Source organism: Ochotona curzoniae, unplaced genomic scaffold (genome assembly GCF_017591425.1).
Source record: "Ochotona curzoniae isolate NIBS_2020 unplaced genomic scaffold, NIBS_Ocur_1.0 contig_2927, whole genome shotgun sequence".
NCBI lineage: Eukaryota > Metazoa > Chordata > Mammalia > Lagomorpha > Ochotonidae > Ochotona > Ochotona curzoniae.
Genome location: NW_024465654.1, coordinates 3,606,675 through 3,634,537, shown reverse-complemented (window position 1 = coordinate 3,634,537; position 27,863 = coordinate 3,606,675). Strand labels below are relative to the sequence as shown.

Sequence of the window (27,863 nt, the reverse complement as noted above, 5' to 3'; positions counted from 1 at the left end):
CCAATGCGAGGAAGTGGGCTACGCCCTAGGACACACAGAAAGAGCACTCCCCTGACGACACCTTGACATTGCATCACTGAGGCCCATTTGGTCCTGCTGACTTCCAGAACTGCAAGTCCCCCCATCTTGCATTATGCACCTTACGGTAACTGGTCCCACACAGAAGCAGGAAGCTCCATGAGCTGTACTCACAAGAGGCACATGTGCCAGTAGTTAAGGCACTGTGCAATTTGGGGTTTTACGTCACTAGAATTGTAGGAGTATTGCATGCCATCTTCTCTTTGGTTTAAGAAAGCTTGGAGCATTGAGATCTGTAGACTACCAAGACATTATTTGTTAAGGAGGTCAAAGGTAGTGAACTGCTCAATGTAACTGCTTGCTTTACGTCAGTGTCCTGGGCCTGGACATGTATGAATTCTGAAAAATGTGTATACACACAGGCTGGCATTATAGAACAAAATGTGTTAAACAGCTGCTTCTAATGCCAGCATCTTATGTGGTCATGGGTTCAAGTCCCAGATCCAGAGACTGAGGAGGGGACAGTAGTGCAAAGAGATATGGAATGGGGCTAAGGGGGGTTATTTTTAGGGTGATGAAATGTTCTGGAATTAGATGTTGGAGTTAGTTTCATATTTTGTTTTATTGTTGTTGTGGTGGTTTTTAAGATGTACTTGTTTTTATTGGAAAGTCAGATTTACAGAGAGAAGGAGAGACAGAGAGAAAGATATTCCATTTGCTGATTCACTCCCCAAGTGGTAGCAATAGCCAAAGCTAAGCCAATCTGAAAGCCAGGAACCAGAAGCATCTTCCAGGTCTCCCACATGGGTGCAGTATCCCAAGGCTCTGGGCCATTTTGATTGCTTTCCCAAGCTACAGGCAGGGAGCTGGAAGGGAAGTGAGGCACCTGGGTCAGGAGCCAATGCCCACATGGGATCCTGACACATGCAAGGCAAGCACATTAGTCACTAGACTACCACGCCCAGTGGTTTCATATTTTGTAAACACTACTTTACAAAGCACTGAATTGTACACTTGAAAATGGCACGTTTTACAGCATGTGAATAATCTCCCAGCATTGTGCCAGCTGTATCATCCCATACTGGTGCACCGGTTCAAATCCCAGCCACTCCACTTTTAATCCAGTTCTCTGCTAATGTGACTGGGAAAGCAATGAAGAAAAGCCGAGTGCATGGACCCGTATCATCCACCTGGGAGACCCAGGTGAAGCTCCTGAATCCTGCCTTCAGCCTGGCCCAGCTCCAGGCCTTTAAAGAATATAGCAGGGGAAGAGGAACTCTCATAAATAGACAAGTAAACCCTGCAGGAAAAAACATTTGAGTTTCAGAAGAGTGAATATAGCTGCAGAGCCAGGAATAGGTTGAAGGGCAGCCATAATCACAGCTTGTGACATATTTGTGAGGAGGAAGAGAAACAGCTAATACAAGGACTGGCATTGTGGTATGACAGATTAGACCCCTGTCTGAAGCACTCACATCACATATGGTAGTTCCAGCTGATCCACTTCCAATCCACTTCCCTACTAATGTTCCCGGAAAAACCATCAAAAGATGGTCTTGGTGTTTGGGTCCCTAATGCCCACATGTGAAACTTTAAAGAAGCTCCTGGGCCCTGGGGCAAAGGCTCACCAACTAAATGCTCACATTGCCAGTGCAAAGGATTCCATACGGGTGCTAGTTCACATCCTGATTGCCCAACTTCCCATCCAGCTTCCTGCTTGTGCCCTGGAAAGGACAGCCTAAAGCATTGGGATCCTGCACCCACTTGGGAGACCTGGAAGAAGCTCCAGGCTCTTGGCTTCAATTGGCTCAGCTCTAACCATTGCAGAATTTGGGGAGTAAACCAGCGAATAAAAAGTCTCTCTCTCTGTCTCTCCTTCTCTTGGAAATCTGATCTGCCTTTCCAATAAAAGTAAATAAATTCTAAAAAAATAATAAAACTCCTGACTCGTGCCTTTGGTCCAGTTCCAGCCATTGTGGCCTTTTGAGGAGTGAACCAATGGGTGAAGGATCTCACCTTCTCTCTCTCTTCCCCTATAAAAAATTACATTTCAAATAAAAATAAAGAAGTCTTTATAATTTTTATTGTCAAAGGATAAATAAGGCCCCAGCTGCAGGCACCTGCCTAGGTTGCATTGCTCCTAGCCAAGTGTTTCACTGCTACAAGAGCATCTACCAACAGGCAGGCCTTCTGGACCTGGCTCCTGACAAATAGTGTTGACTATACCAGTGTGCAAACATAGCTACACATTTATTCTTATTTTAGTTTTTAATTCTTCTTATTTTTTAAAAAATATCTGGGGGGTCAGATGCTGGCCTGCCGGCAAATGGGATCTGGGGACCACACCTGAGCTGGCAGGTAAGAAGGAGCCTAAAGGGGCAGGACACACCACTGAGAGCTAGGCTAGGGGATTTCCACACTCATGAGCATGGAGGACTGTGGATTGCTCAGTGAAGCGGGTCTGGAGATGTGTGAGAGGGGAGAGCATGACAGATGAGGAGTGACTTCTGCCACCAACCTGGCTACCGCACCTTCAGTAGCCATTTAAGAGGGATGACACTATGTGGTTTGGAGGATGGAAACCAAAGGATCTTTCAGGGCCAAATCAATACATCTTCCCACATGAGAGACCTGAGCTGGATTTATTGGTATCAACCACCATCTACCACCACACACGAAAGCCATGACTGGGGAGCCTGCTCGCCTGGGTTCAACCACAGTACCTGCTGGTGAGTGTGTTGGGACAGGGATAAACCACATGTAGCTGGCTCATGACACTAACCAGCATGCACAAAACAGGGTCTGGGAGGAGGTTCTGAGGGGCATAGGTAGGTTCACCCTGTGGGACTGCCATTCCAGCTGGTTTCCTTGAGACTGGAAGTGCTGATGGGCTGCGCTAAGGCAAGAACAATCAAACACATCAACACTCATGGGCACTGGGATTGGGAACAGGCTGGGCTGGACCAGGTTGTAGCACCCACAGGAGCACCCAAGAAGAAGGTATATGGAGGGCCAGGCTGTAACATCCACCAGCACACACAAAGATCAAAACAAATGGGGCAGGCTCTATAGGTAAGGGCCTAGTACCCACTGGCATGCGTGAGATCTGGGTCTGGGAGCTGGCCTGGTGGGGGAACTTGGTCTGGGAGTGGCCCTGGTGGGCCATAGCTCCTACTGATGAGTATGCAAGTAGGCATGGTGTTAGTCATGCTGGGCAGAGCTGCTGTACTTGTCATTGGGTGTGTAGTGGCAATGGGAGGGCAGATAGGAAGCACCAGACCAAAAATAACACACTGGCATGTGTAGGCTAGGCTATCACACCTGCTGATTGGAATGAAAGCCAGGGATGGGGGATGGGGATAAGCTGGGAAAGACTAGGTGAGAGTTGGGATTAAGAGTGGGTCAGGTCAGGCCAGGCTTCAGCATCTGATGGCAAAGACCAAGCCAGGTGATGGATTATGCCAAGCAGGGTCAGAGAAATAACTGGCATGCACAAGATGTGTGGCTGGGAGCAGATTTGGTCAGGTGGCTAAGGGGATGTGTTAGCTGGGCTGTGGTTCCTACTAGTGAGTGAGAGCTGTAATGGAGGCAACAAACAGGGCTGCACATGACTGCGATATCCCTCGGCATGGTGTGCAATAAGTCTGGGGTATGCTAGCCTGGGCTATCTTCCAGTGCCTGTTGGTGCTCACAAGAGCCAGGGTGGGTGTAGGACAGGCTGGGCTGGGTCTCTGTACCCACTGAGCCCTATGAGAGCTGGTCTGCAGAGATGCCAGGCATGGCTGGGTTGTAGCTCCCAACAGTAAGAACCAGAATGGCGTGTGCTAATCAGGCAAGGATGTTGTTCATGCCAGGAGAGGAAGTGGGCTAAATTAATCCCTTTATTTCTCTTTCTGTTTGTTTCCGTTACTTGAAATATACTAGAATCTGACATGAGGTCTTCTATCTGTTGTCCAAGAAGAACATGGTTTTTTGATTTTGATCTTCAGATTTTCTTCCTTAACTGCATCTGCTCTTGCAGAGAGATCTTCGAGTGTATGTAGAACTTGTGACACTTGATTAATAGGCCATGACTTTCCCTCAGTTCCATCCGATTTTCAACATCAACTCTGTCCATGTCAACATTCATTGTCTTGGACAACGACCTTTTGGGCCTTGTTGCCAAATCCTTGGTGACTGTCCTTCCATTGGAGGTGCTCGGAAGACTTGGACCAACTGATCCCAGCAACTCCAATTTCTAGATTCTTAAGAACATGCACTTGGCAATGAGTGGTTTGTTCTTGAAATAGTGTGAACAGAAAGAATCATTCTATTCATCTCCAAACCACAAAAGGCCGTATCAGTCCTAGAGCTAAAAGGAAGTCAGGTGGAATCCTTTGGTAATGGCAGTTTTGAAGAGTAAGGTTGAAAAATGCAAGCTGATTTTAATGACTCTTTGAAACCTTTAAACAGGGTGGGAGATTCTAGAAAAAAAAAAAACGCACAAAATTATACTTAATCCTTACAATGACTATATTAAAACCAACTTATTGCAATGAACGCTTTGAAATGTCATTTCAGCCGGCCTTTAGTTCAAGGATTGTGACATGCCACATCTCATACTGCAATCCTTGGGCTGCAGTCCCAGCTCTGCTCCAAGTGGATCAGACGGAGCAGTGAAGATTCCAGCTGTCACTCATGTAGAATGCCTGTTTAACTGGCTGTGCCACAAGGCCGGCTTTGTGGTGCAGGAGGCTAGCGCCCTCCTGCGATGCCAGCATCCCATAGGGGCACCAGCTCAGTTATGGCCATTCTGGTTCTGATCCTGCTCCCTGCTCATGAGCCTGGGAAAGCAGTGAGAGATGGCCCGAGTCCTTAGCCTGCACTCACATGGGAGACCCAGAGGGAATTCCAGACTCCTGATTCAGTCTGGCCCAGCAGAAAATGGCCTAAGTCCCTGGGCTCCTGCACCCATGTGGGAGACCTGGGTGACATTCCAGGCTCCCAGCTTCAACCTGCTCTGTCCCTTACATTACAGCCAATTGGGGAATGAACCAGTGAGTGGAACATTTTCTCTCACTTTTTCCAACTTCCATCCACTCCCATTAAAATCTTCCTTTCAACATGTAAGTAGATCATTTTTAAAATATATTAAATAAATATGTGAACTGGAAGACCAATGTCAAGAGGCATCCAAAGGAGACATCTACATTGTCTTTATTTAGATGAAATAGACCAATACGGGAAAGAAGAACCATTTAAACTCTGCAAGGCCAGTAGGTGGCACAGTAACAATAATGAAAAGTAGAATTTACATGGGTCCAAATGTATCTTAGAGCACTTGCTCTCCACTTACTCATCTGTTATTCATGTTATCTTTTTTTTTTAAAGATTTATTTTTATTATTTTTTTATTGGAAAGGCGGATATACAGAGAGGAGAGACAGAGAGGAAGATCCTCCGTCCGATGATTCACTCCCCAAGTGAGCGCAACAGGCCGATACTAAGCCAATCCGAAGCCAGGAGCCTCTTCCGGGTCTCCCACACGGGTGCAGGTTCCCAAAGCTTTGGGCCGTCCTCGACTGCCTTCCCAGGCCACAGGCAGGGAGCTGGAAGGGAAGCGGGGCCGCCGGGATTAGAACCAGCGCCCATATGGGATCCCGGGCGTGCAAGGCGAGGACTTAACCACTTGCGCCACCGCGCCGGGCCCTATTCATGTTATCTTAAGAAGAATGAATTAGTGAAATAGCTAAATCTCAAAGTAAGTAGCAAAGAGATGATGAGAAGTTTGAAGAAGCACACTTGCTTTTACATCAGACGTCTGTCCTCTAGAGAACTTACTTCAATTATGCACAGTAGTTCCAGGGCACACATCATCATGGGGCCAGGTGTGTACCTTGGCCAGAAACCTTCTTCCCCTGGTGGGTAGTTGACAAATTGCTCCCAGCAGTAACGGTACTCTAAGGAAAAAGAATTTTTGTTCATTCAGCAAAAACAATGATCAATTACTGGAATAGACTTTAAAGTACAACGATATGTCAAAAGCATCATGGACTATAAAATAAACGTATTTGGGTGCAAATCAATTTGAAATCTAGACACTAGAAGGGTCTTCATTGAAGCTTTCTGGAGAAAAGTTATGCATAAGTTTCAATTTTATACAAAAAAACTGAAATTATCCTGTAATTCCATTGTTCCACAAAACTTTTTTTTTTTAACAGTTTATTCTTTTATTTTCATTTACTTGAAAGGCAAAGCAACACAGAAACAGAACAACAAATTCTCTTCCGTCTGCTGATTCCCTCCCCAAATGCCTAGAACGGTCAGGGTTGGGCCAGGCCACAGCCAGCAACCTGGCACTCCATCCAGGTCTCCCTCGGGATGGCAAGGATCTGAGCACCTGAGCAGCACCCTCTGCTCGCAGGATGCATTAACAAGGGCTGGTTGCAAGCAGAGGAGCCACACTCAACTCCCACTCCCCAGCACATCCCCTCACAAAACTTTTCATGTCCTTTCATAAACGCTATGTAATGGCTTTGATCTTTTTGTTGGGAAAGATGAACTAGACTCCCTAAACAGACACATTTAGTGCCTGTGAACATGGCCGAGAGCTCTGGCAGTAAGAATGGAGAAAGAAGGGACAAGCAATGAGTGCCAGCAAGTTAAGCCATCCCTGCAACATCATGATAAGATATAAGCTTTCATCAAGACCCAGCTGTTCCATTAACACAAGCCATTGTTAATGCAGCTGGGAAAGCAGAACAAGCACTTGAGCCCATGCTGCTTTGCTCAGACTTGGCTAGTGCAGCCATCTCAGGAATCGGCCAACAGACGGGAAAATCCTTCTTTATGTTTATGTCTCTTCTCTGTCATTCAGACTTCCAAATAAATTTTTAAAATAACAAAATAAATCCTTACAAAAGGAGGGGAGAAATAAGCTGTGTTTGGGGGACATTCCTTCCTACTTTGGACTTCCATTTCTGAGATTTCCAGGCCACCATACGCCGTCTCCTCACCAGGAAGCACATGACCATGACCTCATTGTTGACATTACCTGCCATGCCCATGATCTTGATTGTGACACCACTGGCGACCAGATCTCTGAGTCCTTGCCGGTTCTGGGGATCCATGTGATAAAAGAGCCGGGCTGCATAAATAACCAGTGTCACCCTTGGGTGTTGACTTAGAAATTCCTTAATGACCCTGGCACATTCCCAGCAGGGACTCCAGGACAAGAACCAGGTGATGCAGCAGCTGGTGCGTGGGCGGATGCGTCCTTCAGAAGTGTGCTTCTCTATAAAATTAACCTCTGCGTGGTGGGTGGTGTTTCTGTTGGAGTTTCGCCAGATCTTGCTGCTTGTCCACCGGATTTCATAGAGTAGGTAGGTCTCTTTACGGAGGGCTCTGGGATTAAAGGTTTCCACAAAGTCCCAGGGTTCGATTCTCCTCCTGTAATGTATGAGTATCCTCATGCGGCTTTGCCTTCTAGAAGGAGCTGAGACATCGTGTCCCGTTTCCCTCTGCTCTGAGTCACCTCGGACACATGACTTCTTAGGGGAGGTCTATGTAAATGATCGCTTTCTTTTTTTCTTTTCTTTAAAGATCTATTTTTATTGGACAGTCAGATAAACAGAGAGGAGGAGAGACAGGGAGGAAGATCATCCATCTGATGATTCACTCCCCAGGTGGCTGTAGTGGCTGGAGCTGAGTCAATCTGAAGTCAGGAGCCCTGAGCCTCTTTCAGGTCTCCCAGGTGGGTGCAGCGTCCCAAGGCCTTGGGCCATCCTCAGCTGCTTCCCCAGGCAACAAGCAGGGAGCTGATCGGAAGTGGGGCTGCCAGGATTAGAACCGGCGCCCACAGACCCAAAGGATCATTCCTTTTACATGTGTTGAAGGTTTTATTTCTCACTCATGCTCTCTGGTGACTACACTCTCGCTTTGTGTCTCATCTTTTTATTTTATAACTCATCTATGGAGGAGCCAAGCTCTTTAGCTTTTTGCATCTTCAGTGCATTTTCTCAAGTGTTGAAGCTTAAATTTGCTACAAGCTGCTGAAGTTAAAGTCTGAAAAAACAGGAGCAGGCAATTGACCTAGTGTTTAAGAGGCCCCCGTGTGGAAGGTCCATTGTGGGACTGCGTTGGGTTAAGCTGCGGCCTGTGACACCATTTCCCATGTGGGCACCAGGTTATAATCCCGACTGCGCCTATTCTGCTGCTTCCTGCTAATGAAACGGGAAGCAGTAGAAGATGGCCACTGGCACCCACACACAGACCTAGAAGCAGCTTGCAGCTTCCGGATTCGGCCTTGGCTGGCACTAGCTGTTGTGGCCAAATGGGTCAAGAACCAGCAGGTGAGATCACTCACTATTTCTCTGTCTGTTCCTCTCTCTTTGTGAAACTCTGCCTTCCAAAATCAATCCATAAGTACGTTAAAACTAAAGCAAAAGTGAAAGGTGCTCACTTCCCTGATTAGATTGTTTGGGTTGGGCCCAAGCTCTGGCTCCTGCCTCCAGCTTCCTGCCAATGCAAACTTGGGAGGCAGCAGCTCATGGCTCAAGCAGTTGCGTCTCTGTCACTCACCTACAAGATCTGGATTCAGTTTCTAACTCCTGGCTTTAGCAGGCTCAACGCCAGCCTTTGTGGGCATGTATGGGGAGTGAGCCAGCAGAGGGGGCTGTCTGTATTTCTCTTTCTCATAAACAAATAACAAAAAGATTGAAAAATCAGAGCCTGGCACATTAGCCTAGCAGCTAAAGCCCTCGCCTTGAAAGCACTGGGATCCCATATGGGAGCCAGTTCTAATTCCAGAAGCCCTGCTTCTCATCCAGCTGCCTGCTTGTGGCCTGGGAAGTTGTGCAGGATGGCCCAAAGCCTTGGGACCATAAACCCGCGTGGGAGACCCGAAAGAGGCTCAAGGCTCCTGGCTTCAGATTGACTCAGCTCCAGCCATTGCAGCTACTTTGGGAGTGAATCATCGGATGGAAGATCTTCCTCTCTGTCTCTCCTCCTCTCTGTATTCTGCCTTTCCAATAAAAATAAGTAAATCTTTTTAAAAATTGTTCTCAAAGGCCTCATTGTACTTAATTCTGCATGTCTGAAAGCACGACTTCAGGGAAACTCAAGATGTTCTCAAGGGTTCCTCTAGACTATAGAGAAGGCACAGGTTAATTACCTCTAGATCTCCACTCGTGTTCGTGGGTATTACTCAGATATGATTCAGACCAGCCCTGCCACCCCTCATGTGATAATACGTTTCTTGACAGGATCTTCTGGCGCTAGGAAGCCTGGAAAATGCCCAGATAGCACAACAGAGGAAGATGAAATTGGAGTAACTAAACAGTTCCCTGGACTTCTCACTCAACGCTATAAAAAATACATGACTTAACGGGACAAGAAACGGACAAGATCTGAGTCAAGTTAGCGCTTAACCAAAGGATGCAACAGCGAACACACAGGAAATAGTAAAAGAGAATGAAATTGGAATAGGCAAAAGTAAGAAGGAATGAGAAACCAAAAAAAAGAAGCCACACCACAGACTTTCATCCTGCAGCCTCTAAATCCCCATCGATTCCGGACGGATTCTGTTGGAACTGCTGGCGTGCCCTGCTTACCTCAGTGTTTCATCGCCGTGTGAAGGACCTGTTGACCAAAACGTGACATGTCAAATAACACCCAAATACAAGTGTATTTTTTTAAAAAAAGGTATTCAATAGCTTCAACCCTGCAATCACAATAGAAAACTTTCTAAAGTTAGAAAGTTATCTCATGTTAATTGTATTTGATTAGTTTGTTGCAATAAAGCAAAACTATGCTAAAACTTTTTTTTAAAGAGATTCAATTCCTCGCCTGGCACAGCAGCCTAGTGGCTAAAACTCTCGCCTTGTTTGCACCAGGATCTCCTATGGGAGTAATCCAGCTGCTCCACTTCCCTTCCAGCTCCCTGCCTGTGGCCTGGGAAAGCAGTGGAGGACGGCCCAAAGCCTTGGGACCCTGCACCCACATGGAAGACCCAAAAGCACTAGTCATTGCGGTTACTTGGGGAGTGAATCAATGGATAGAAGATCTTCCTCTCTGTCTCTCCTCCTCTCTGTATATATGACTTTCCAATAAAAATAAATAAATCTTTTTTAGAAAAGTATTTGAGGTGACGGGTGTTGTGGCACAGTGGGTAACGCTGCTTCCTGGTACCCTGGTCTGCTCTATGAGCGCCAGCTCAGGTTCCAGCTGCCCACTTCCAATCCAGCTCTCTGCCAATGCACCTGGAAAAGCAACACGAAGTGGGCCAAGTCCTTGGCCTCCTTGGGAGACCCAGACGGAGTACCCGGCATCTGGCTTCGGCCTGGCCCAGCTCTGGCCAATGTGCCAGTGAGGGAAGTGAAGATCCATCTTTAGTTCTACCTTTCATATATTTTTTAAAGATCTATTTTTGAAAAAGAGGCATTTCCCTGGCGTGATTCCATCCTGTGCGGCTGTTCTTTGCAGCAGTGGGCGTCCTCTCTCTGTCTGCCTTCTCTCCCACCCAAGTTCATCCCACTTCCCATGGAAGATTCGATGGACATGAGCCCCCCCGAGGACCCAGGGCTATCTCCTCGGTTGGGAACTAAAGGCTGACAAAGATCATCGCTGTGAAGTGGACAGTGATGCAGATGAGCACCGGTCCTGTTTGAGAATGGTCAGCTCGGATGCCGGTGCCAGGGACGAGCTGCACATTGGTAAAGCAGAGGCAGGCGTGATGAGGGCAGTTCAATTCAAGCCACACTGGCAGCCTTGAAGACGTCTGCACAGCCAACAGTTTCCCTGGGGGCTTTGACATAACAACACCTGTGGTCCTGAGACTGAAGTGTGGTTGGAACCTGTGCACGTTAGTGGACAACACTTAGCAGCTGTGGAGGAAGAGGAGGAGGATGTGAAGTTACTAACCATGTCTGGAAAGCGATGTGCTCCTAACAGTGGCAGCCAGGTGCCCCAGAAAAAAAATAAAGCTTGCTGATGAGGAAGATGAAGAAAAAACTCCAGTGAAGACATCTGTACGAGCTACGCCAGCCAAGGATGCGCAGAAATCAAACCAGAATGGAGAAAACTCCAAACCATCGACACCAAGATCAAAAGGGCAAGAATCATTGAAATACAAAAAAAAAAAAACAGAAAAAAACTCCAAAGACACCAGAAGGACCCAGTTCTGTAGAAGACATTAAAGCAAAAGAAAATACATGCAAGTCTAAAAAAAGCGAATTGAACAGTCCTGGGCACCCCTGGTAAATTAAGCCCAAAGATTGGGAGAGGAAAGGAGAAACAAATATGGTGGCTTCTGAGCAGCGTCAGCAATGCACTCCCAAGCCTTCTCTTCCCAGCCCAGCCCCCTTTCATGAGCTGCCCCTTCTAGGCTGGAAGCAGCTGCCGGTTTTATTATTATCATCATCATCATGTTATGATACAGCTCCATAGATCGTGACATTTCCCTCATCCCCTCCCCAATTCCCTGCCCCTCACCGTGTTCCCCTATACACAGTCATACGTCCATCATTGTGGGCGTGGACAACGGCAGAGCAATGATCACTCACTCAGTGAACTTTGCACATTGCTTTCTATTACATGTGCATATGGCCAATCTCTTTAACTGTAAATCACCTTTGTATCCTTTGCTGCTTAATAAATGTTTGAATGGTAAAAAGAGGTGTTTGAGAGGGAAATGCAAATTAACTCTTACGAACCTCCCAGAATAACTAAACACACACTCCTAAAGTGGTGTGCACCTATACCTGTGTGGCTTTTCTTTTTTTTTAAGGTTTTTTCTTACTAGAAAGGCAAATTTACAAAGAGGAGAGACAGAGAGGAAGATCCTTCATCTGTTGGTTATTCCCAAAATGGCTGTAAAGGCCAGAACTGAGTTGATCTTAAAGCCAGGAGCCAGGAGCTTCTTCTGGGTCTCCCATAAAAGCGCACGGTGCCCAAGGCTTTGGATAGTCTTCAGCTGCTTTCCCAGGCCACAGGCAGGGAGCTGGATGGGAAGTGAGGCAGTCGGCACACAAACTGATGCTACAGAGGATCCCAGCACTGAGCCCCAGCTGCGTGATTTTATGAAGGTTTGTAATACATAGGGCCTCAGGGAAAGGAGCCCTCCATTGCCTGCTCCTCTTGATGAACATAAATTCTACCCTTCCTTTAGGATCAGTTCAAACTCCACCTTAACTAAAGTCACTTCCTTCCATGGCTTCAAGCATTCCCCTTTCTCTCATTCATTTTTCTAACACTAAATAACTTTACAATACCCAGTCAATTAATCCTGTTCAGATGAATTACCAATTAGCACACTGTTCCTGTGCAACCACTTCAATTTTAGCTGCTGTGCCTTTACTTATTTTGGTATGATAAGCACTCAGGTAGTCAACATTATTTACAAATATGAATCCTTTGCCATCGTCATACAGTTTGTTTAATGATATTATCATTAATGCTGATTAGTGATAGGAAAGTTGGGAAATGCCCAAAGGCCCAAGCGTAAGCAGGGCACACGCACAGACACACACAGACACTGTTCTAGAACACCAAACCATGCAGCAGGTCGAGTTTACCTCTCTCTGAAGCCATGCCGTGCGTCTCCGGGCTCCTTCCTCGGGAGCTGCAGTCGTGCTGGCATCTCCCAGCAGGCGCCTGGACTTTGTTTCTTGGGTGTGGCCCTTATCAACTGCTTCCACGAGGCTAAGGAACGAGACTGACTCATTCCTGACTATCAGGCAACAGAAGCGGGTATCCGAGCCGTGCAGACAGCTAGCAGAACTCAAGGAAAGTGTGCGATCTCCATCAGTGGCGATCACAGGCTGATGGTATCAGCAACAGGAAGCCTGTACAGTAGATCCCTGGGAATGCCAAGTTCCAAATCCTGTCTATGGTGACATCAGAATTGAAAAAGCATTATTTTTTATTTTACTTTTTAAAGATATTTTTGCTTCTGTTTTTTGCCAACTTTTTTCTATAATTATTAATTTATTCTTATTATTAATTATTTTGATGATCTTTGCATAGTTGATTAGGGTACAAAGGGTCAAGGGCTTCAAGAAAATGGGTAAGACCATTGTTTCCACATTCTGTTTTTTCCTTTCTGTATCTAGTGGAAGGAGGGAGACTAGGAGAGAAGCCACACCCAGCCTCCCAACTACCCCAGGGTCCCCGATGTGGGGCATGCTCCGAGGGCATGCTGAAGCAGCTTCAACTGTCAGCAGTTCTGAATTGCTGCCGATCTTGCCATTCCAAGCACGGTGAAATCTCTCCAGAAACCGCTGGCTGGCATAGTCCACTCTGGAGTCTCCGTTTGCCCAGGTATTCACTGCCATCACTTGGCTGGGGTAGTTGTGTGATTAGCTCTGTCATGGTACCAGGTGTCCTCTGCAGGGTCCAGTGTACTGCCATATCCTGCCTGTGCACCTGGATATGCTGTCCACTGCTCTGTCTGAGCCACTGAGGAGGCTCGGCTCTGACACATGCATTCCCCGGTCAGACCATGGAACCTGCACTTCTCTTCATGCTTGGGGTTCTGAGTTCAGCAGTTCAGATGGGAAAATTCCCAAAGAAACTTCGTCTGAGGTGATCGCAGACCTGATTCTTGTGTGCTTGCCAGTACAGGGGCCAGCACAGTCTGTTGCCCCAACCAGCTTATGCATATACTGGTGGTTGTAATTGCTGGATTAGTTCTGCCCCAGCCCTATCTTCTACACGAGCCAATGGGTGTTGGAGCCCAGCCCAATCCCGCCCACCACACACTCGGCCCTTACACAAACCAGTGGGAGCTGCAGCCCAATTGGAGTGACCCGCAATAACCCACACCAGGCCCAATCCTTGCCCTGGTTCCCATGCTTGCCAGTATATACAGCAGACTGCTCCAGTCTGTCCCACATCCCATTCAGTTCTCATACATGTCAATGGGCATTGAAGCCTAGTTCAACCCAACCAGCCCCACTATCCAGCTCACACTGGTGCCAGTGGGTGCCCATATGGGCAGCAGCTCATGTCCCGGCTGCTCCATTTCAGATCCAGCTTCCTGCTAATGCTCCTGGGGAAGCTGTGGAGAAACCCACGTGAGACACTTGGAAAAAGTTCTTCGCTCCTGGCTTCACATTGCTCCAGTTCTGCCCTTTTGGGCGTTTGGGGAGTGAAGCAGTGGATACAAGATCTGCGTCTCCTCTCCCTTTGTATCATTTGGGGAGTGAATCATCAGATGGAAGATCTTCCTCTGTCTCTCCTCCTCTCCGTATAGCTGACTTTCAAAAAAAATAAATAAATAGAGCAAGCCAGGACTCGATGCCGTTTCAGCCCGCTGGCACGGCAGGCAGTAGCTTCACGCGCCACACCAGGGTCGTGGCCCTTTGCTCACTGTAACCTGCCAAGTCTTCAGCACTTACTCCCTGTTTGACATGGGAGCGGCACTGTGCCTGGAACTGTGAGTCAGGGAGTCGCCACACAGATGCTTTGTGCTCTCTCTTCCTCCTAGAAGCCTCAGATAAGGAAATGCCCAAGTACTCCTCCACTTTTTTTACTCTTCCTTGAAAGAAGTAAGTGCTCTGCTTCCCTTCTGCCACTGATCCTCTGTTGCCTGAACTTTGGATCACGTTCCAGCCTTACATTCATAAGGCTCAACATGCACTTCCGATTTGAGGTCACCTTCTCAAGACCCAAGTCTCCCCTTAGGGTCTCGAAGCTAGAGCCCCAGAACTCTGACCCTCAAAGCCTCCTGGGCCATACACATGAGCTTAGTATGAAATGTAAGTCAGATATACAGAGAGGAGGAGACACAGAGAGACAGATCTTCCTTCCAATGGTTCACTCCCCAAGCGGCTGCAACGGTTGGAGCTGAGCCCATCCAAAGCCAGGAGCTCTTCTGGGTCTCCCACATGGGAGCAGGGTCCCAAAGCTTTGGGCTGTCCTCGACTGCTTTCCCAGGCTACAGGCAGGGAGCTGTATGGGAAGTGGGGCCACCGGGATTAGAACCAGAGCCCATATGGGATCCCGGGCGTGCAAGGCGAGGACCTTAACCACTACACTATCGCACCAGGCCCAAGAAAAATAAATCGTTAAAAAACAAAGCTCAAGTCAGCATTGTCATATGATGAGCTTTGCCACTGCCTGTGACAGTGGTATGTCACATGGGTGCTGGCTTGCATCCAGCTCCCGTTAATCAACGTGCTGGAAAGGCAGCAGAGGATGGCCCATGCCCTGGGACCCCTGCACCATGTGGGAGACACGGATGAAGTTCCTGGCTTGTGGATTCAGCCTGGCCCAGGCCTGGTCCCTGCAGTCACTGGGGGAATGAATCAACGAATGGAATCTCTCTCCCTCTGTGTGTGTGTCCCCTCTGAACTCTGCCTTTCAAATGAATAAACAAATCTGGATAAAAAAAATCATAAAAATAATCCAGGCAATAGTAGGATGATTAAGGCGATGACAACTGGAATTAGAGGAGAAACTAAATGATTATTTTAGTTGTCTCTCCCAACAGAAGAGGTAGAATATTTGGATCTCACCGTAGGAGGCAGTCCAGCTACCCAAGCATCCTCTGCTGCCCCCTAGCGTTCACATTAGCAGGAAGCTGGAGTAGGGAAATGACATAATGTAGGACTTCCATTAACCACTGCTGCACCTGCTCTCTACCAGGGTCACCATTAATTATGGCGAATCGACACTCCAGATCTAAGAAGCCAGAAGCCATCTAGGTTGTTTTATTAGAAGATTTGCCATCAAGAGCACTCCTTCTTCTCCAAATTTTGACATCCTACCCACACCCGCATTCATCAACTACCATGTCTTCATAATGGCGAAGGATGACGTTGTCATCGTTGTCCTGGTACAGCATGGAAATGGGAGACAGCTTGGTGGGGATGCAGACGGCTTGGGGCACCTGCGGGTCCACTGTGTGCATCAGAGCTTGCATGAAGGCATAGCTGGAGCTGTTGAGGGAGGTGGTCAGTGAGAAAGGACAGTCCCCATGGCAGTAATTTGCCATGAACCCCTTGGGCGCAATGATCCACTTATGCCAGCCCAGGTCCCGGAAGTGGATGAACAGCTGGTGGCGGTGGCAGAGGTTCCTGCAGGAAGGACTGGGGACGGGGATGGCTGCCCGCCTTTGTCGGGGAGGGAGGTGGCACTGCTGAGGATCGAGGGTCACCACAAGCAGGGAAGCGTGAAGCGACCGTCTCAGTCTGGCACAGGTGTCCTCCAGGGGAACGTGAACCCCGGAATCCCTGTCGTCCTTGACCAGTATCTCCAGAAGCAAGCCCAAGTTCTTCCCGGGGTTGTTCTTCCAGTGCTGGGCCACATCCAGCAGGTTGAAGCGGAGGGTCCCCTGAGGCCACGGCACTGACTGCAAGGCTAGGCTTCTACCGGGCTTAGGTGTGGACCGGCCCCACCTGTAAGGCTCCTGAACCATAGACAGAGACAACTCCAGGGCGGGGCCCAGGTGGAAATATGAGTTGGGCCCCAAGTCCAGGCCCAGCTGGGCCATGGTGAGCTGCTCCTTTTCATGCACGGCAGACAGGTTAAAGAAGAGAGCCTTTTGCAGACAAACATTGTCTTGGGATATTTTATTGGAGTAAAAATAGAAACCTGAAAGGGAAAAGAGACGTGTGAGTATCACATTGATGCTGTGATTAATCATCGCCTCTCGGCCTTCTGGCCAAGAGCAAGCGTGATGCTGTGTTTAATTCACATCCACCTATATAATGTAAGCATTAAAAGTCCATATACTTGAGTAAGTGTGGAGGAGTATCGAGTGGCAAGATCCTGTCATTTGGGAAGATCTGTTTTTATTGGAAAGGAAGATTTCCAGAGAGAAGGAAAGACAGAGAGAAAGATTTCCATCCACTGATTCATTCCCTAAATGGCCAAGATGGCTGGAGCTGAGCCGATCAGAAGCCGAGAGCCAGGAACTTCTCTGGGTCTCCCAGACAACTGCAGGTTCCCAAGGCTGTGGGCTATTCCCTATTGCTTTCTCGTACCACAAGCAGGGAGCTAGATGGGAAGCGGAGCAGCCAGGACTTGAACCAGCGCCCATACGCGATGCTGATGCTGCAGGCAAGGGTGTTTACCCACTGTACCACAGTGCTGGCCCTTTGGAGGAATTAAAGAGCCCATGAATTTCAGTTATAAACAGATCTCAGTAATACGTCAGCACTCCTGGGGCTCTCCAGAAGATGCCCCCCAAATGGTGTCCTGGCAGGGACAGAGAACTTGGACCTGGAGGGCACTGGAAGATCTCACACACAGGGACTGCTGGACGGTCCCCTGCCTGTCATTCTCCTCCACAGTGAGTCACACAACCCACAAAGCCTCTTCCCCAACGTGGGCCCCAGAAAGCAGACAGCCACAAAACCCAGAAAGGTCAGCCCAGGTTCCCTGGAACACCCCCAATGCGGAAGGGTCCCAGCCCACAGCTCGGGGGCAGGGAGGAGGAATGCAACACAAGAGCGCGTGGAGGTCTGCACAGAGCGGGCTGGCCTTCCCCTTGGTCTATGACCGGTTGGCCATGTCCTTGGGTCCAACCACATTTCCATACACCTGCCCCTTCTTCACGGAACCTAAGCATCAAAACAGATGATGTTCCCCACCCGGGCCTTTGTTTCTAAAGTTTCCCTCATCAGAGAAGCCTTCGATTAAATAACCCACTGAGCCTTTCCCTTGTTGTCCGTCTCTCCGTGGATGACTGCTGCTGCTAGATTTCCTAAGAGAGGAAGAGTCACATTTTCCTTCCCCTGTAGGGTCCGTGACATTGTTGCCAATGAAATGCACAAATATTTTCATTACCTAGTTCCAAATATCTAAAAGAGCATCCCTACTTTTGTCACTCTGAAATTGTAACAGTTACAAGCCTATCACATTATTTATTATCAGATTATATACTTATTATATTATTATATTATCAAGTATCATATTGCATATGGATGAATACAGTGTCATAGACTATAGATGCTTTTTTAAAAATAACAACTATGCTGGCACACTGGGATAGTTAACACAAATTTGGCATTAACCAGCCCAAATTGCCCACCAGCTATTTGCTGCTATTCTTCCAGCTGTGTAACACTAGCCTAGTACAAGAAAACCTAGGCAGCTGCCTACAGCTGAGATAATATGTAATTTTTTTTTAAATTTGCTTATTTTTATTGGAAAGTCAGCTATACAGAAGGAGAGACAGGGAAGATCTTCCATCTGCTGATTCGCTCCTCAAGTGGCCACAATGGCCAGAGCTGAGTCAGTCCGAAACCAGGATCCAGCAGCTTCCTCCGGGTCTCCATGAAGGTGCAGAATCCCAAAGCTTTGGGCCATCCTCCACTGCTTTCCCAGGCCACAAGCAGGGAGCTGGATGGGAAGTGGAGCTGCCGGGATTAGAACCGGCGCCCATATGGGATCCCGGTGCATTCAAAGAGAGGACTTTAGCCGCTAGGCCACCACGCAGGGCCCTAAATCACATTTCTTAGACAAAACGAAAACTCAAAAGCCAAAGGAAAAGATGGGCAGGATTGTCAGCATGAAAATCTAGAAGCAGAGAAGGGCTCCTGGCTCCTGGCTGTGGATCAGTGCAGCTCCGGCCATTGCAGTCACTTGGGGAGTGAATCATCAGATGGAAGACCTTCCTCTCTGCCTCTCCTCCTCTCTGTATATCTGACTTTCCAATAAAAATAAATCATTCTTAAAAAAAAAAAAAAGAAGCAAAGAACTTAGCAAAATTGAAACTACAAAATAAAACTACAAATACTCGTAATGTTACAAGAGTTAAAATCCAAGATTATAAGGAGTTGTTTCAGCTGACAGAATCTTTACAAATCATTCAGAAAAAGAATCCCCAGTACAGGCCGGCATGATGGCTTAACTGAATAACCTTCCACCTCCAAGTGTGGCATCCCATATGAGCATGGGTTTGTGTCCCAGCTGCTCTACTTCTCTTCCAGCTCCCTGCCTGTGGCCTGGGAAAGCAGTCGAGGACGGAAAGCAGTTGGGACCCTGCACCCGCGGGGGAAGACCTGGAGGAAGTTCCTAGCTCCTGGCTTCGGATTGGCTCAGCTTTGGCCTTGTGATCACTTGGGGAGTAAGTCATCAGACAGAAGACCTTCCTCTCTGTCTCTCCTTCTTTCTGCACATCTGCCTTTCCAATGAAATTAAAACCTGGTAGAATAAAGTGGGGTTAGGGGTCCACAAAGCAACACTTCATTTTACACCTGTGTGCCATAACAGGGCATCAGCCACAGTAGGTGTAACACATCAAGACAACATTACGCAACTGTTAAAAACGTTACAAATGTACAGGCTACAACCTAAGAGAAAAAACTACAAAAGAATCGACATCGTTATTGATGGTGCTTTTTCTCGAAGGCCACAGTGGTGAGATTAAGTCTTTTTGCTGGACTCTCTCCAGGAGTTAGGATTGTCAGGGAAAAAAAATCCAAGTCCTTCCCACAGGAAGGAGAGGATGTGTTCTCCAGATTTTCTTCTTAGCTCACTTCTTTCTCCAAGGAAAGTCCTTTCATTGGCCTCTCCCTCACCCTTCCTCCAGGAATTTGTTCTCCAGTCCCTTCCCCAAGCCCAGGACTCCATCACCAGCCGGCACTCGGCCCAAGGCCAGAAAGTAATCTATTTGTCTGCCTTTGTTTTTAAACTCAGCCCGTGGATTCCCAAGGCCCAGGTAGGCATCCAATAAATGCTTCTTGAATGAATAAATATTCAAGAACCTCTCTGCTAGCTCTAAAACTAACTAACCTTGGCTCTAGCTTTTGCACCTGAACTACCTGGGAGACTGTATAGAAATGCAGATACTCCACGCCTATCCTTGGATTTAAATACGAATTAGGTGCGAAAGTGAGGGGCAGGAAAAAGCTACTTTTAATGGAGGCCCTGGGAGATGTGGTGGGTGGTCAGTTTGGGAAAACATTGCAGGCACCCACTGGGGAAGACTTCAGAAAGTTCAAGATGGGTGAGGGGAGCTAGGCATAGATTTTGAAAATTATCTCAACTTTTCTGCCAACTTTTGAAGCTCCATTGTGTTACAGGTTGCTATTCAGGAATCGGAATAAGTGCTTTTTTCCCCCCAGAAAAATAGTGGGGCGGTGTAGAGAGATAAGCAGAGACTCCTGGGCACAGTTCAACATTTCTCGTGCTTTGCTCAGCATCCCAAAGGGCACAGGATATGTGTATTGTGGGTCAAAAAGTGGGAGACGGAGCGCTAATCCGTCCTTAATCCTGTCATCCAAACAGAAGCACCAATCAGGTGACGCAAAAAAAAAAAAAAAAAGGTTTGAGTCGTTTGACGAGGCGCTATAGGACTTCCAAAGGTTACCGATTAATTTCCTGGCTATTAAAATATTGTCAAGAACACTTGCCTTCCTAGCAGGCCGGATGACGGGAGACAAAGTCATCCTTGAAAATGTCAGCAAAAGGGAGGCGACAGCTCGGGTCCTTTGCTCACTTCACACCGCGTGCCTCCCGCGTTCTCTCTGCAAGCCCCCCATCTCCTGCTTACCGTGGTCTGCCAGAAGTCGAATGAGGTTCCCAGGGACACCCAGCTCCCGCAGGTAGCACAAGTCTTGGGTGACCTCATTGGCGGCGGCGGCCTCTCGATCCTGGACAATTTTCTTCAAGATATAAGGCACGCGTTGGAGCTTCAGGGGCGAAGGCGTCTTGTCCAAACCCAGAAACCGGAGAAACGCATCTTCCTGAAATTGGAATGTCTGTGCCAAGGCCAGAGTTAACAGGCCGCCGAGAGCCAGGACTGACAGGGAAGGATCCATGGCGGGGAGAGGTGTGAGCAGCCGGGCAGGCTGGGCGGCAGCGAGCCGTGCCTGCAATCCACCTGCAGTCAGGTGCCGCTCTTTTATCTGATGTAATCAAGTGCGAACCGCGCCCTTCCCCGCTCCTGCAAAGTCATTGGATGCCAGAAGACTTTTTTTAACCCCACACTACTTTTCCAGAAAAAAAAAAAAAAAAAATCCAGCAAGGCAGCCCTGTAAATTCTACAACCATCTGAAGTTTGTCATGTGTCACGAACGAGTTTACATAATTTTTGGGCTAAGATTTCTAGCAGGTTATATCCACAACAATATGGGAAAACAAAACCAAAGGGAGAGAATTTTGTGGGCTTTTTGTGTTTTTTGTTTTGTTTTGTTTGAGAAAACTTAACTAGGAGGTTTTTCCTCATCTATTTTCGGCTCTAAAAGCAACTAAATTTCATTCATCTCACTTGGCCCTTCCTGAAGTCGCGAGTCCAGTGATTGGGTCAATTCTACTTCCATTGCTTTTGAATGGCTCTGGGCGTACTCCGTAACTTTTCCTAAATGTCTGTTCCCTGCACAGAATAAAAATGGACCTAACATGCACGGCGTGTGCGATGCAGTGTCGTGTTGCAAGAGATCAGCTCAGTGTCTGCCACACAGCAGGCGGCGGGGTTTCCCAGCGGACACAGCCCCAAGGTTCAGGGAGACCTTCCCCAGGGGGACCCGCAGCATGGGTGGGTGGGGGAACCTGAGAAGCGTCAGGGGCTCCTGCAAAGCTGGGGACCTCAGATCCTCCCTGGAGCTGATGCTTGTTTCTGGCCAGCTACTCCACGTTACATCGCAAAGGACTAATGTGCTTGTTTACCAACAAAAGTGATTTTCAAAGTTCTCCAAAACATAGTTTCCACATGTGACACTACTTCACAGCATTTTTTCAAAAAAGATTTATTTATTTTTATTGAAGAGGTGAATATACAGAGAGGAGGAGAGACAGAGAGGAAGATCTTCCATCCGATGGTTCACTCCCCAAGCAGCTGCAATGGCTGGAGCTGAGCTAATCTGAAGCCAGGAGCCAGGAGCCTTTTCCAGGTCTCCCATGTGAGTGCAGGGTCCCAAGGCTTTGGACCGTCCTTGACTGCTTTCCCAGGCCACAAGCAGGCAGGGAGCTGGATGGGAAGCGGGGCCACCAGGATTAGAGCTGGCGTCCATTTGGGATCCCGGCACCTGCACGGTGAGGGCTTCAGCCACTAGGCTACCACGCTGGGCCCTCATTTGACATTTCTGAATTCAAAGCAGAAGTCACTCTAAAAGGTTTCGATTGTGATGCTACCATGGCAGCTACATGGTCCTGGGCAAGCTGCTGGCTGTGAAGGGAGGTTCAAGCATATGTTGATGAGCTCCTTGGGGATCCCATGCAATAATGCAAACGCAATGCCAAGGACAGGATGTACCAAGCTGCAAGCTCACTAAGAAAGCTTCTGCTGCGCCCGCCGCGGTAGCCTAGTGCAAAGTCCTCGCTTGCCCACACCAGGATCCCATATAGGCACTGGTTCTAGACCTAGCTGCTCCACTTCCCATCCAGCTCCCTGCCTGGAGGACGGCCCAAAGCCTTGGGACCCTGCACCCGCGTGGGAGACCTGGAAGAGGCTCCTGGCTTTGGATTGGCTCAGCTCCAGCCGTCATGGCCGCCTGGGGAGTGAATCATCAGAGGGAAGATCTTCCTCTCTGTCTCTCCTCCTCTCTGTATATCCGCCTTTCCAATAAAAATAAAATAAATCTTAAAAAAAAAAAACCCTTGTAAGGCTCAGCTGGAGTCACGCTGAAGGGAAGGGCGGGAGAGCTGACCCCGCCGGTTGCTTACCTGCCTCCTGCATAAACTTTGCAGAGTTGTCTGGGCTCCACTTCCTGGGAAGACACTCGGTTTGGATGCAACAGACGAACACGTGAAAAGAAACAAAAACATAACCTTTATTATTGCCCCAAATGGCACTCCTGACCTGCGGCCTCTGCCCTACCCTGACCACTTGTACCGTCATCACTGCGCCTTGTTGGCCTGACCCAGCTGACATGAACTCATCCCTTCTGGGGCAACGCCTGGGACCCGCCCCTAGCCGTCTCTTGCATACTGTATGTTCAGCTCACAGTCATTCTATTGACTCCGTCTTTGAGAGCCAGACCCCTCCTGCCCTCCCCCACTAAGTCGGCCTTCCTCGGAGACAGTCTGTTTTCTGAACTATGCCAGAACCTCCCAATCGGAGGCGATTGCTGGCCTTAACCCATCCCCGTCCCCATCAATCAAAACGCCAGCCAGTCATGTTCTGTTCCATTTTGCTTCGTTGTTGTTTTAGACTTATTTGTTTTATTGGAAAGTCAGATTTATGGAGAGAAGGGAAACAGAGAGGAAGATCTCTCATCCACTGGTTCACTCCCCAAGTGCCCACAACAGCCAGAGCTGAGCCGATCCAAAGCCAGGAGAAAGGAGCCGTCCTGGACTGCCTTCCCAGGCCACAGTAGGGAGCTGGAGGGGAAGCAGAGCTGCCAGGATTGGAACCTGCGGCCATATGAGATTCCAGTGTGTGCAAGACAAGACAAGGACTTTATCTGCTAGGCTACCACTAGGCTACTGCAGCAGGCCCTATGACTTCTTTAATTAAAAAAAAAATTATAAAGGGCTTACTTATCTATCTATTTATTTGTTTAAAAGCCAGAGAGAGAGAGAGCGAGAAAGAGCGCACGGTCACTCGTGCACTGGTTCAATCCGCAGATGGTTACAGCAGCCAGCACTTCATACAGGCTAGTCAGAAACTTCCTCCAGGTCTCCCTGACGCTAGCAGGGACCATTTTCTGCTGCTTCCGCAGCTCCTTGGCAGGGAGCCGGATTGAAAGGAGAGCAGCCGGTCACAGGCGAACTGACGCCCATTTGGAATGCTGGGAGACGGCGATTGCAGGAGGCAGCTTTACCCACTATACCACAAGACTGTTTTTGTTGCTGTTGATGCATCGTCTAACATGTTCATCATTCACTCATTATTTATGCCAAGCCTTGTTTCAAGCATTTGGGTTGCATTCATGAACTGAACTGAAAAAATCCCCACCCCAGCAGTAGGCATCTCCCTAGGCTGGCTGTGCCTAGATCAGTGTTCAACTGTTGGGAGGAAAACAGCCATAGCTGCCAGGCATTCTGGTCTCGTTAATGCCAAACACGTGTTTACTATACCAGTGTGCCAACATAGGTGCTATTTTTTTTAAAGAAATTTAGACTGCAGACCTGGGCATGCCAGCAGACAGGGTCTGGACCACTGGCCTCAAAACTCCATCTCACAGCTCCTCAATTCCTCCCCGTACTCGCCCCCATCATGGATTCCTCCACCTTGTTGCAGTATTACAGTTCAAATTCAGCCATGATTCCTTCATTGCAAGCATGCACCAAGCATAGAGTCTGGCATCTTTTTTTTTTTTTAAAGATTTATTTATTTAGGGCCCGGCGCGGTGGCGCAGTGGTTAAGGTCCTCACCTTGCACGCCCGGGATCCTGTATGGGCGCCGGTTCTATCCCGGCAGCCCTGCTTCCCTTCCAGCTCCCTGCCTGTGGCCCGGGAAAGCAGTCGAGGACGGCCCAAAGCCTTGGGACCCTGCACCCATGTGGGAGGCCTGGAAGAGGCTCCTGGCTTCGGACTGGCATAGCATTGGCCATTGCGCTCACTTGGGGAGTGAATCATCGGATGGAAGATCTTCCTCTCTGTCTCTCCTCTCTGTATATCCGCCTTTCCAATAAAAAAAATAATAAAAATAAATCTTAAAAAAAAAAAAGATTTATTTATTTAGGGCTCGGCGGCTAAAGTCCTCGCCTTGAACGCGCCCAGGATCCCATATGGACGCCGGTTCTAATCCCGGCAGCCCCACTTCCTATCCAGCTCCCTGCTGGTGGCCTGGGAAAGCAGTGGAGGACGGCCCAAAGCCTTGGGACCCTGCACCCGCGTGGGAGACCTGGAAGAAGTTGTGCTCACTTGGGGAGTGAATCATTGGATGGAAGATCTTTTTCTCTGTCTCTCCTCCACTCTGTATGTCTTCCATCCGATGATTCACTCCCCAAGTGAACACAATGGCCGATGCTATGCCGATCCGAAGCCAGGAGCCAGAAACTTCTTCCAGGATGGGAAGTAGAGCTGCTGGGATTAGAACCAGTGCCCATATAGGATCCCGGTGTGTTCAAGGCGAGGACTTCTTCTGGTCAATCAGTCTTTCTTTGAAATGACTTGAGCCCTGGTTCATGCCCAGGGCTCTGCCCTTGGCTGCCATCTTGCTCACCACCTGTAACCCAGTGACCTTGACTGTTGGTCACCATCTTATTGACTTAGAGACCCCTTTGCCCCTGAGCCCCACAAAAACCAGGTTTGTAGTGGGTATTACAAGTTGACCAGATCTATCCCAGAAACAAGTCAAAGGCAGACACGTAAAAGCTCAGGAATCTTCATTCTCTGGCTGGTAGACTGTCCCATGTCACCACAGAGGGGAGCAGTCCTGACCAGACATTCCTAAACAAAAGCCATCCAATCCACCAAGAGAGCACTGGCACATGATATGCGAATCTTTCAACCACACTTACATTAGTCAACTGTACGTACAATCCAATCAACTGAGGATCCCAGATACCCGGTTTATGCATCATGTACTTCATCCCATCAATCACAGCCGACCTGATAGGGAACAAAGGAACCGGGCAAACAGGTCCTTCCAATTCTATTGACAGAAAACAACTTGGGTCAATCCACTTAGTTCCTGAGCTGTCAAAGGAAAAGTTATCGGTTACCGCCCTTGCTGAGAACCCATGTTGTGATAAGCACTCTCCCCTTTAGGGACTTTCCAAGAACCCAAGGTTGGGGCAAAGGTCAAGTTATGTCCCAGAAATGTTTCAGAAGACCTAACCTTTCTTTCTGTGGCCATTTTCCTTTTTTTAATTGTAAAGGCTAACATACAGAGAGGAAGAGAGGCAGAGAGGAAGAACATCCATCCTACGGTTCACTTCCCAAGTGTCTGCAACAGCTGGGCTGGACCAATCTGTAGCCAGGAGCCAGATGTCTTCCCTAGGATCTCCCACGCAGGTGCAGGGTCCCAAAGCTTTGGGCCTTCTTCCACTGCTTTCCCAGGCCACAGGCAGGGAACCGGATGGGAAGTGGGGCCATCGGGATTAGAATCAGTACCCACTTGGGATCCTGGTATGTTCAAGGTGAGGACTATAGTCACTAGGCTACCTTGCCAGGCCCTGTTTGCTCCATTTTGATTTCAACTCAAAAAAAAAAAAAGGAATTCATTCATTGGAAAGGCAGATTTACCAAGAGACAGAAAGATCTTCCATCTGATTGTTGACTCCTCAAGTGACTACAATGGCTGCAACTGAATTTATCAGAAGCCAGGAGCTTCTTCCGGGTCTTCCACACAGACCAAGCAGAGAGCTGGATAAGACGTGGAGCCTGTATGGCATGCTGGCACTTACAGGCAGAAGATGAACCAGTTAATCATACCCATCCTTTCAACTTTCTTCCACTGCTTTCCCAGGTACACCAGCAGGGAGCTGGATCAGAAGTAGAGCAGCAGAAGCCAGCATAAGAGCCAGCAAAAAAGCCAACAGCTTTTACCACTACACCACAACACTGGCCCTGACTGGCAAGAATTTTAAAGATGAGCACTAGATTTAGCTGAAATATACCTATTTTTTTTTTAAGAATAATTTTTATTTTTCGCACATTGGAAAGGCAAAGTTATGGAGGTAGCAGAGACAGAAAGCATCTCCCATCTGCTTACTTACCCAAAAGGCTGCAGTGGCCAGAGCTGGACCAGGCCAAAGTCAGGAGCCCAGAGCTGGACCAGGCCAAAGTCAGGAGCCCAGAGCTTTCTCCAGGTCTTCTACATCGGTGCACAGCCCAAGCACCGAGGCCATGTGGTACTGTTTCCCCAGCTGTGCTAATAGGGCGCTGGATGGGAAGTGAACCCTTCAGGTGTCTAACCAGTACATCCAGCCTTGGGCCCAGTGTAATGGCTTAGCTGTGGACTGAGCAAGCAGTAGAGAGATGGTCCCAAGCCTTGGGACCCTAGCACCCATGTGGGAGCCTAAGAAGAGGCTCCTGGTTTCTGACTTCGGATCAGCTCAGCTCTGTCCATTGGAGCCATCTGGGTCAGGGTCTGGAATCTTTGTCCCTCTTTGTCTCTGCAAATCTGCCTTTTCAATGACAATGAATAAATGTTTAGGGAGAAAAAAAACCCAGCCTGCTATAGATTGAAGTCCGGCCTGCAGTCGCCTTGCCAGAGCCAAACTGGATAAACTAGAGGGGGTTTGCAGCTGTGATCTGCCACCCCCCCCCCCAGACCTAGATCTTTGCATCCAGCAGAAAGGCGCCCCCAGAAGCTTCAGATTTGTCTGGACAAAATTTCAATCCAATTTGAGCAGATTTCCAATAAATAGAGGGTGGAACTGGCCTGAAGATCCATTTCCTATGGTTGGAATGCGTAGCAATGGCTATCCTTTCTCTAGCCTATCTAAAGATAAGCCGTTCAACTGACTGAAGCAGGTGGGTCAGTATGCAGGAGATTGAGGGTGAAAAGATGGTCATTCCATTCCTTCAAAAACCTTGCCCCTCCTTCATTGTGTTGGAAAACAGGCTGTCCTGAGGGTTGCATTTCTTGGAAATGTGACTTTGGCTTAGGTGGGAAGTTTTGTCCTGCATATGCAGAAAACGTTGATTTGACCTTGGCCATTTTCCCAAGGATTTTTTTTTTTCTTTTTTGCTCTGTATTCCATCTTCTCACACTTGATTTACTTTGTCCTCCGGAAGGGACAAAAACATCCCTAAGGCGATGACCCATACAGCATCTAAGAAATTGACATTTCTAGGAATTACTATTTCTATGGCTAGGAATTTCATAGAAAATAAAATTATAGGTAGATTTTGTTGCAAAAAACATTTGCAATCCATGCGGTTGCTTTATAACACCTTTACTGCACTTTTAAAAGACGCATTAGAGGCTTAGATTCCACATTTTTGGTCCCAAAATGCTGTTATCTTAATCCAATTTTGATGAACTTTCTGGAATACTCTCTGATGTTTAAGCTCTACCCGCCA

General features: G+C 48.1%; 2 protein-coding genes and 2 pseudogenes across 2 annotated transcripts; 1 reads left to right on the top strand and 3 right to left on the bottom strand.

The window, feature by feature from the left end:
• Positions 1–18: 18 nt before the first annotated feature.
• On the bottom strand, positions 19–4,147 carry LOC121155541 (annotated as a pseudogene).
• APOBEC1 (apolipoprotein B mRNA editing enzyme catalytic subunit 1) lies at positions 3,890–12,599 on the bottom strand. Its single transcript, XM_040978854.1, has 5 exons — positions 12,569–12,599; positions 9,608–9,635; positions 7,051–7,445; positions 5,838–5,956; positions 3,890–4,481 (listed from the first exon to the last, which is right to left on the bottom strand). The coding sequence occupies exons 1-5, from the start codon at positions 12,582–12,584 to the stop codon at positions 4,443–4,445; spliced, it is 597 nt and encodes a 198-aa protein (XP_040834788.1). The 5' UTR covers positions 12,585–12,599; the 3' UTR covers positions 3,890–4,442.
• On the top strand, positions 10,536–11,255 carry LOC121155530 (annotated as a pseudogene).
• A 3,160-nt stretch (positions 12,600–15,759) lies between the features above and the next one.
• Positions 15,760–20,764, bottom strand: GDF3 (growth differentiation factor 3). Its single transcript, XM_040978970.1, has 2 exons — positions 20,497–20,764; positions 15,760–16,589 (listed from the first exon to the last, which is right to left on the bottom strand). The coding sequence occupies exons 1-2, from the start codon at positions 20,762–20,764 to the stop codon at positions 15,760–15,762; spliced, it is 1,098 nt and encodes a 365-aa protein (XP_040834904.1).
• Between the last annotated feature and the right edge of the window lie 7,099 nt (positions 20,765–27,863).

What these genes read in the sequence shown, in the direction of transcription:
- GDF3 (XM_040978970.1), bottom strand. Translation starts at nt 20,764, where the DNA reads ATGGATCCTTCCCTGTCAGTCCTGGCTCTCGGCGGCCTGTTAACTCTG. An exon ending in TCGACTTCTGGCAGACCACG is followed by an intron (nt 16,590 to 20,496) that starts GTAAGCAGGAGA and finishes TTTCCCTTTCAG; the next exon opens with GTTTCTATTTTTACTCCAAT.
- APOBEC1 (XM_040978854.1), bottom strand. An exon ending in CACGGCGATGAAACACTGAG is followed by an intron (nt 7,446 to 9,607) that starts GTAAGCAGGGCA and finishes CATACATTACAG; the next exon opens with GAGGAGAATCGAACCCTGGG. An exon ending in CAAGATCATGGGCATGGCAG is followed by an intron (nt 5,957 to 7,050) that starts GTAATGTCAACA and finishes CTTTTTCCTTAG; the next exon opens with AGTACCGTTACTGCTGGGAG.